This window comes from Protomyctophum bolini, assembly GCF_963924005.1.
Source record: "Protomyctophum bolini genome assembly, chromosome: 21".
Classification (NCBI taxonomy): Eukaryota; Metazoa; Chordata; class Actinopteri; order Myctophiformes; family Myctophidae; genus Protomyctophum; species Protomyctophum bolini.
This window is the reverse complement of record NC_137882.1, coordinates 30,138,181-30,147,616: the sequence shown is the minus strand read 5'-3', so window position 1 is coordinate 30,147,616 and position 9,436 is coordinate 30,138,181. Positions and strand designations below refer to the sequence as shown.

The 9,436-nt window shown below is 41.0% G+C and overlaps 1 protein-coding gene and 1 long non-coding RNA gene across 2 annotated transcripts; both read right to left on the bottom strand.

Moving 5' to 3' along the window:
* Nucleotides 1-626: 626 nt before the first annotated feature.
* Nucleotides 627-2,780, bottom strand: LOC308336186. Its single transcript, XR_013966128.1, has 4 exons — nucleotides 2,743-2,780; nucleotides 2,421-2,453; nucleotides 2,263-2,310; nucleotides 627-2,018 (listed from the first exon to the last, which is right to left on the bottom strand). It is a non-coding gene; the product is annotated as an uncharacterized lncRNA (long non-coding RNA).
* A 2,102-nt stretch (nucleotides 2,781-4,882) lies between these two features.
* Nucleotides 4,883-6,355, bottom strand: LOC308336286 (endonuclease domain-containing 1 protein-like). Its single transcript, XM_080793605.1, has 2 exons — nucleotides 6,001-6,355; nucleotides 4,883-5,758 (listed from the first exon to the last, which is right to left on the bottom strand). Exons 1-2 carry the CDS (start codon nucleotides 6,331-6,333, stop codon nucleotides 5,192-5,194), a joined length of 900 nt encoding a protein of 299 aa, XP_080649731.1. The 5' UTR covers nucleotides 6,334-6,355; the 3' UTR covers nucleotides 4,883-5,191.
* Between the last annotated feature and the right edge of the window lie 3,081 nt (nucleotides 6,356-9,436).

Genomic DNA, 9,436 nt, shown 5'->3' with positions numbered 1-9,436 from the left:
AGCTGCTGCTAAAATCTACAAACGGAACAACAATAAGAAGTTTGTTAAAACACCATTATGGCGTCTGACTGTTGACAGTTTAATATGCATAGCAAAGTGCAAACTAAAAGGCGGTTTGAAAACAGTGTGGTCGTTAAGCAGCAGGAGCACGTTTGTTTGTTAGCAGCTCAACTACTGAAAGAAACACAGCTACCCAGCTAGCAAGTTATGGCGCGCCGCCTGCGGGAGGCGGTCGCCGCGCGCCGCCGATCGTGTCCTCCGCCGGGCGCGTCGCACGATGTGGCCGCGTCGTTCTTGATCAGCGTGTGCCGTGCGCGCCGACGCGCGTGTAGCCGGCGCCCCGCTTCTCTGCCGCGACTCGAACGTCAGCTACGACGGCAGCAGCAGGACAGCGTGGAGCTGTCTTATGACACCCCCCCCCCCCCCCCCATATATCCTCGATCCTCCCCCATGCTCACCTCCCTCCCACATATTTATAGAAACATAATAAAGCAGCAAATGTATACTTAATTTTGTTTCTTTATTAGGAAAAAAAAAGGTTACAATGAAATCATTTAGGCACATAGAAAAAATATGTAAACAACCAAGTTTAGAATACAAGTGGTTGATTTTTATGTCATTTTGCTGAGAATGCACTTTAAGACCACTCTGAGAACCACTGGCTTCTAAAATCTATAAAACACCAACTTTCCTGAAACCACCAGAACATGTTGGATAAGATTGTGTCCACATTTCCACAGTTTTCTGAAAAACCTATGTTTCTATATTAGTGGTTCTCAAATTATGTTATGTCAAGGACCCCAGAAATATTATGAAATTGGCCGCAGACACCTACAGTATCTGAAAATATGTTGTTCCAGGGACTACCCAGAAGCAAAGATGAGTTTAAAAACGTTTGCTCTGAAACAATATATATTCAAAGATTTGCACATTTTCAGGATAAAACTAAATAGCAGACCTACAAGCTCGTAGCGCGGTCCCTGGAACAACATATTTTCAGATTGGAGTAAATCGTTTGAACACCAATGATACAGAAACATCTAGGCTTTTCAGAAAACAGTCATACCATTCAAACACTTTAACCATAATTTTAAAAGCTGTTAGATTGTTGGCAGATTTACAAGCTCACAAGCTTGTAGATTTGCTAATACTAAAATGTGGCCCAAACACAGTGAACGTTTTAACTAAAATCTGCGAGGATTTAGAAGACATTTTGTGGAATCAGTTCAAGTTTAATTTCTATAAAACACCAAGTCTATTCTGTGTGGAGTTAGTTATGTAGGCCCAGTAATGTTGCAATAACAGTTACACAGCAATAAACAGAACACACAATCGAGATTCACCTTTTGAGCAAGAAATCGTGCAGCATACATTCAAGAAATTCAATGAAACCCCTATAGCGGTGGGTTTGAACCCTTTTCATGCCAAAGTTATTCAGCATTTGAGCCACGGACCACCATTTGATGAGCTGCCTGCCGTGCCTGTCCGTTTCCTTCCTTTATGAAGCCTGACTGGTGGTGGCCGCCAGCAGAAGTTCCAAAATGCACCCTGTCCAACGTCTCCGGCTCTCAGACCCCAGGTCCCTGTCACTGAAGTCCAAGATCCCCTGGTTTTAGCCACTTTAACCATTATTTAAAAAGCTGTAAGCTGTTGAAAACGAGTTTGTAGATTTGCTAATTTTGAAACATCGTGAAAATGTGGCACAAATCTGTAAATATATATTATTTTGCAGCAAATGTTTTAACTAAAATCTGTGAGGATTTAGAAGACATCAGTTCTCAAGTGTAAGTGCTTAAGTCTTTAAAACACCAATTCTCTTCTGAGTGGAGTCAGGAGTTTCTGAGCGTAGCAATGTATGTATGTCCCCATGTCTGTATGTCCGAGCACGGAAAGCTGGGTGCGTTCCTTGAGGTCTGGATGTTGCGTATAGTAGAGGGTCAGGGAAACCCGACTGGTGGTAGCCTTTCCAGCAGAGGTTGCATTTGAAGTCGATAGGTCTTCCTCCAGCGAAAGTTCGTCTGAAATCACAGAATTAATTAAATAAATTATTTTCACCTTAATCATAGGCCTACCTACCATCACTTTTAAAAAGCTGTTATCTGTTGAAAAATAGCAGATCTACAAGCTCATAGTGTGGCACAGAGTGCCACAGTACTCATCATAATACACCTCAGTCATTTAAAATCTTATGATGGTAACAATGGTACACAGTTACACATTGTTGGGTGCCAATTTTCTGTCCTTGGTAAAATGAACAATTACCTTAAATTAAAGAACGATGTCTCAGCTCTGTACAGCATGTCACCTTGTCTGTAAAATGAAATCAAATTCAAGTCAAATTTCTTTCAAATGTAACAGCAAACTTGAGGCAAGAGAGCTTGTAGCATGCAACCTTAATTCAGTGGTAGAAATGTTCTTACCGTTTGTACGCCCAACAGATCCAAGTCCTGTGTCTGAAATCACAGTAACAACAAAATGGTAAACATTGTATGTACATAAAAATCAATTTGATGAAAACAGAAGATCTACAAGCACACAATGTGCTGCGAGCTTGTAGACCAGCTATATTCAGCATGCAACCAAGTGTAAAAATCAGGCTTAGAATAAAACAACAAAATGACAAAAATTAAATCAAAATGTGTTGTAATTAGACAAATCTTTATTTGCAATTGTGGCCTAGCAAAGTTCCTTTAGAGGAGACAACAGAGAGAAGAGTAAAAGAAATGGCTCAGAAGAACGTACCTGCATGGCAATGCTCATTTTGGTCACTGCATCTGCACCTATAATAGAATAACAAAAAAAGTCTGTTTTAAACATTAGCCTACTATGTGATATTTTTTACATTTGCAAGACAGACATTTGACGAAGATTTAGCCTTGCAGACCCCACATACACACAGACCCCATGCTGTATTGATGTGGTACCATAGGAGAAGTTCTAAAACAAAGAATGACAAAAAATGTGATTTACAGCTAAATGCTGTTTATGTAGTCTACACAAGCAACGTATCAAATCTTATCTAATTCGAATAATTGTGTTTAAGGACTTATCAACACAATAAGAAGTTACCTGTTAAAATAGCATGAGTTATACGTTTGCTAATGCTAACCTTATCCCCTCGTCCAAACAATAGATTGCCCAGGTAGCTAGGCTAGCTAGCTAGAGGGAAACATACACAGATAAAGATCGAAACGATTTTAACACGTGCAATTACACTACACACGGTAGATATCGGATATAAAAATACACTGACCTTTCAACTGAATTTCTCCGGAGAAAAACTGTGTAAGAACTAATATAAGCATTTGTTGGAGAGTCTTGTCTTCTGCGACTGCCTCCACCCCCGTACGTCGATTCAACAAAAACAACAACACTGCAATGCATGCCGGGTAAAGCCTCGGCTCCAGGCTAGGTAATAACAACAACAATAATAATAATAATAAATATAACCGCAAGAAGAAGAAGTAGAAGAAGAATCCACTTAATTATATTCAATAGTTAAAAAATTATGTATTTTATACATATAATGCACATCCTTGTCTGAGAGAGAGAGAGAGAGACGGGCGGGGGAGGCAAGCCTTACGTCAGCGTGAGGAGGGACTGTAAATCGCTGTAAATTCACGATCGCATTAAAAAGTAACTGATCGCGATCGTTTGACGCGCGGACAGCGGGGGGAAGGCCAAGCCAGCCCGGGCGTGCTACGCTGTGAAGGCGACAGCGGGAGGCGGTAGCTAGCGGGGAAATGTTAGCTGGGTACAGGTAAAAAGATGAAGAACTCACCACGTTGTGTTTTTACTACATTTATCTTTTAACTTATTGACTCATCTTTTAACATGGAACACGAGTCGAATGTCTCTTTGCTTGTTTGTTAAAATGTGATCATAATAAACAACCAGTGTAGTAGCAGCAGCAGCAGCAGCAGCAGCAGCAATAAATAATACAGTCTATACTAGGCCTAGGTACACTGTTTCAGGGAGTCAGGTACTCTGAAGAAACACCTTTGTGTCCATACTGGAGAAAAACCTTTCCAATGTAAACATTGTGACAAGTGTTTCAGTAGCTCATGTCACCTGAAGGCACACCAGCGTATACAAAGAACTTAAACGTGCATGTAGTTTCAAAACAGTGTTGTCGTTAAGTAGCAGGAGGAAATTTGTTAGCAGCTCAACCACTGAAACACAGCAGGTAAGATTAACTGATTCACGCTGTGTTTCATCTGTTTAGTCTTATATTTGACTCATCTTTTAAGACCATTTTGAAAAATAAAAAATAAATAAAAAAATAGACAATGTAAAATACCTTAATAGACCCAAATAGTAGCATAATGTAGAGGAATGAATAGACATGACACCGACAAATGAAGGAAAGATCATTTTATTTTTTGTGATTTTCAGTCAAATAAAATGTAAAGTAAAGAGTTACATATCCTATTGGCCAGTCAAGGGATGATGTGCTCATGACATCATGATGGTGCAACCAGAGTAGACTATACAGTAGACTATATGTGACTCCTTTTGATACAGAGACACAGTTAGTAGATCCTAGTGTGAGATGTAATTTATTGGGGTCTAGTAGGAAGGACTTTAGCAAATAATACAAAAAATATATAACTAACATTTTGTAAAAAGAAAAAAACATATTAACTGCCATGCTCGAATGCCCCAGCCCCATGTCAAAAACAGCTAGAATCCGTAAAACGAAAGAAAGCAGCAAATGAAAAAAGGAAATAACGCTCATCTTTAACTTTCTCTAATAACAACCTAAAACATGAACCTTGGTTGAAAAAAACTAAAGTTGTCCTTTAACAGGTTCCGTCCATCCGACGTGTCCACACGTCCTAGGGAATACAATCGATGTATGCAATGGACGTGTGTACACGTCCTACCGCATCCTCAATGATATCAGGCGAGACAATAATATTCTGAATTCTTTCCTTTTTTATTTTTGACTGAGACTCTAAACTGAACAACCAATATGTCAATTGGAAGCTGTGGTTCCCTGCTTTCACATGACATGACAATCTTTGGACAGATCAAATATGGTGTGGCCCGTTGTCGTGACTAGGACAAACGTGCAATGCTAATCTAAATCACATTGACCGAATGCACCATGACACCACAGTCTCATTGGCCGAATGCACCATGACGCCACAGTCTCATTGGCCGAATGCAGATCATGACCCTACGCGTGTCACTCACGACCACCACACCCCTGAATCCCTCCAAACAATTTATATGGGACGGCGTCTTCGCCTCTCTTCCTTTTTTTCATTCTACCAAGCCTGTTCTCCAATTCAAACACTTTCATCTTCTCCATGAAATCGCTCGCTTTCAACGCTACGTCCTTATGCTTTGACAGACGGGCTCCAGAGACACGGCCGACAGTTTTACCGTCACAACAGTAAGCCGTCCAGAAATAACTGGGCACGTTCAGTCCTTCTGCCACTGTCTGTGTTCCCCTTTTTATCGGCAGCCAGGTCGCTGATGGAACCACCCCAGTAACCATGTACGCTTTCCCTTTGCATTTGCTTTTTATCTCCAATTGCAGTGGCTCCTCAACCTGCGTTGCCCATTCTCCGTTATGACTGTTGAGCTGTGGTGCTGCGTTTGTGAGAGTGCAGGTGGACTCTTTGCCATCTTTGCCTCCTCCATAACTACACGGGTACAGGTGGCCTCTGGTGTAATCCTCTTTACCATGGCTGCCGATCTTAGTATGTGCTCTATAGTCTCGATCCAGAGCCTGGTGATCATTATCCATCTGAAAAATGGCGTAATCCGTTTGTCAACCAATTGAACATTGTATATTGTTTACATAGCCTAACTTTATACACTGTCAAATATCACATGCCAGTCCAAAACCATTAGGAAATGAAAACAAAACAATTAAAATAGCAGCTGTTCAATATTTATGAAACCCACAGACACTACTCTAGTCTCTAGACCACCTGGTAAACCTATTTTGTACAGTACATTTACTACTTTTTTACATGCGAGACTCACCTGAAGTTCAGTCTTCCATTCTCTGATCACCTTTCCTTCACTCTTAATATTGGGGTCAAAGGCGTATGCCGAGTACACAGGAATCCTGCGTCTCTTGTCATAGAGAGTGGCAAACCAGGGCGTGCCGCGAAACACCTGGCAGATGGTTGCGTAGTTGGTCGTATCCACGCCGAAGAGGACGCTGGGGATGATGCGTTGGTTCTGGTGCGCCGGGTTGGGGAAGAAGAATTGAGGACAGCCTTGATTGTTGTCGGTAAAGCTGTTGGCGACCCCTCCCTCAGCCGGCGTCCACAGCATCAGCAGGAGGACAGCCAACAGAGGCAGAGTCTTCATGATGATGAAGAGGAGGATGAAGAGTTTTCTGTGAGGAGGACACGGAGGAGACTTACTGGAGGAACTCACTGCAGCACATTGACCCATTTAGGCCTGTGGACGAATGTCTTCTAAATCGTCTTCTAAATGTTTCTGTGTCAGTGCCAAGTGCAGCGCTATGAGCTTTTAGATCTGCTATTTTTTCAATAGCTAAAGTGTAACGTATAATGCTTAAAACCCCAAAAGGGGTTCCCGCCCAGAATGGGTTAAATACTGCACACCTGACGAATACCTGCACAGAAGAACGCCTACCCAGTACCCACACCTGACCTGATATTATGGACTTGGACATGACAGGCCTGCGTGCGTGCCTGCATGCCAGTGCAGCAAATTTAGATGGTAGTTTTAGTCATAGTCTCTTGAATAGTTTTCATTTAGTTTTAGTCACATTTTAGTCACCTGGAATGTTTTATTTTAGTTTACTCTAGTTTTAGTCGACTAAATATCATAAGATTTTTGTCGACCAAATCTACAGTTGATTTAGTCGAACAAAATGTATTTTGGCGGGCCTTGATGGCGTTGTATAATGACAGTTTTTTCACTTGCTGAAAGTAGCTGCATGGGGGTGCATACTTAGTTTAGACTAGTCATTGGTTAGACATAAGGGTTGGGAGAGGTTTAGGTGTGCTGCCCCGTGGGAGGTGAGGGTTTGAGAGGTTGTAGTTGTAGGAGTAATGACTGGTCTAACCAATGACTAGTCTAAACTAGTCTAAAAGTGCTGATCTACAAGCACACACTGCGACGCGTTGTGAGCTTGTAGATCTGCTATTTTCAACATGCAACTAATTGTAAAATGACGTATACTGGATCTCTTGTCCACTAGTCCCTTCCTAACATTTTAGTCTAGTTTTAGTCGTCATAGCTTAAGTTTTCATTTAGTTTTTATTCCGGTTTCGCCAGTGGAAAAAGGTAGTTGACGAACATTTTTTGTCATAGTATTAGTCGACGAAAACAACACTGGTGCGTCAGATATGTATCTGATGGAACCGAGTCAAACTACATGTAATGCCTCAACTCTTATACAATTCAAAGTCCTTGACATAGTGGGAAGGGAGGTCCCTGCAGTTCACTGTATATTGGGAGGTTGCGTCCTGAAAAGGTTGAAATCTGTCAGATAAATAAATACAGTACAGTAGCTCGGTTCGTCTGAGACGCATGCGTGGCAAATTTGAAGTCGGGCGGTCGAGCAGTTCTGGAGATACGTGGATTTTACATACAGTACGTATACAGAGATGCATTTACTGTAAGATACGACATTTAGTTAGTAGCCCCCTCCCCTCCCCTCCCCCACACAACACAAGAGAGAGGCAGAATGTCAAATGTTTTCTGAAGAGGAACCAACAACCACAACAGCTCTGCAAGTCACAGCATCGCTGACCTCACACACACACACACACACACACACACACACAAACGGATCATCAGCTCGTCTAATGTGTATGCTAGTAGTGTCGAGATAAGGCCCAGGGGACACGTACACCCAGAATGCAACAGCACACAGGAAGTTTTGAAGCTGAACCCAACTTTACTTCAGTAAACACAGAGCCATCTAACAGAAGAGTTACGACATTGAGGGGGCAGAAACCGAGCGCTCGAGCGCTGTTCATGCAGCCTGGACTGAGACAAGCTGGAGTTGGAAATACGCCGCAAACAAGAGCTATTTTAAGCATGTGTGCAACATGACAACTGTTTTAAAGTATTGTACAGTAACGACTATCTCTTTAATGTTTATGTTGTACTATTACTACAAAACAATCTAAAATAAAGGGATTTAAGATCATTAAGGCTGGGCTGTTGCCCTGAGTCCAATGCATTTCTGCCTACTTCCGGTCCAAGACTTGGCCCAGTTGGTTGTCCCCACGCTCAATGAGTCTATGTAGGAGAGCCTCCATTGGACTGGTCCAATGAAGTGAACAGAGTTTGCGTAACTCTGTCTATATCTAAGGCTTTGAGTAAACCAGGGGGGGTGAGCACTGAGCACATGGACATTGAAAGGTAGACAGACGCCTCTTCTGGCTCTCAAGTCAGGGCAAGCTTCCGCGTTGGTGTCAAGGAACGTACTGTATCTCTCCTCAATTTGAATTCAGTCTTGATAAATATATTTGGAAATGAAAACGATTAAGGGAAATTATCAAATTAAATACATATTGGTATGTACAGCACCATACGAGTGAACACGAACACAAAAAGTGAAAACAAGGACAGGAAAAAACTATATACAATTTAAATTGTCTTTCCATATTATTTTATTGCTTTATAACAGATAATACAATGCATTGAGAAGGACCACATTGCAGTATTTCATGTTATGATTGGAAGCTTTCATTTGTGTTTCAAAAGTATAGCTTTACAAAATAAGACAAAGTTAGAAATGATTTACTTTTAGAATTTAAAATACCAACAAAAATGTGAACAGTTCATGGTTCTGGTTCATATGTTGAAGGTTTAAAATGCCTGTTTAGAATAGAGCTGATCTACAAGCTCTTGGATCAGCTATTTATCTAATTTCTTTATTCCAAGTGTTTAAATGGTTAATTTGAAATGTTTAATTAAAATGGTTCTTAAAATTACTTTGCTAAATTAGTTTAAAAGTTCTTTAAATAAGGCATTGGATTGCTTAAAATACATTCATTGTTTAAAATACTTTATTTCTTAAAAACAAGACTGGTTAAAAATAACTTATTGATTGGAAAAGTGTTTAAAAAGAATTATCATTTGTTGATTGGCATTGTTGTTAATCTTTGTCTCTCTGTTTTTCAAAGGTTTTCAACCTAACCGATAAGAAACCAACCAAATCAACTAATTAAGCCAACTGTGCACAGCATGAAAAAGTTGGAAAATAAAAGTTGAATGAGTTGGAAATCGTGGAGTTGTTTCCTTAATGTCCTTTGGAGTGGAAATAGAGTTTGACTTGACAGGTTCTGGTGCGCCGGGTTGGGGAAGAAGAATTGAGGACAGCCTTGATTGTTGTCGGTAAAGCTGTTGGCGAATTGAGGACAGCCTTGATTGTTGTCGGTAAAGCTGTTGGCGACCCCTCCCTCAGCCGGCGTCCACAGCATCAGCA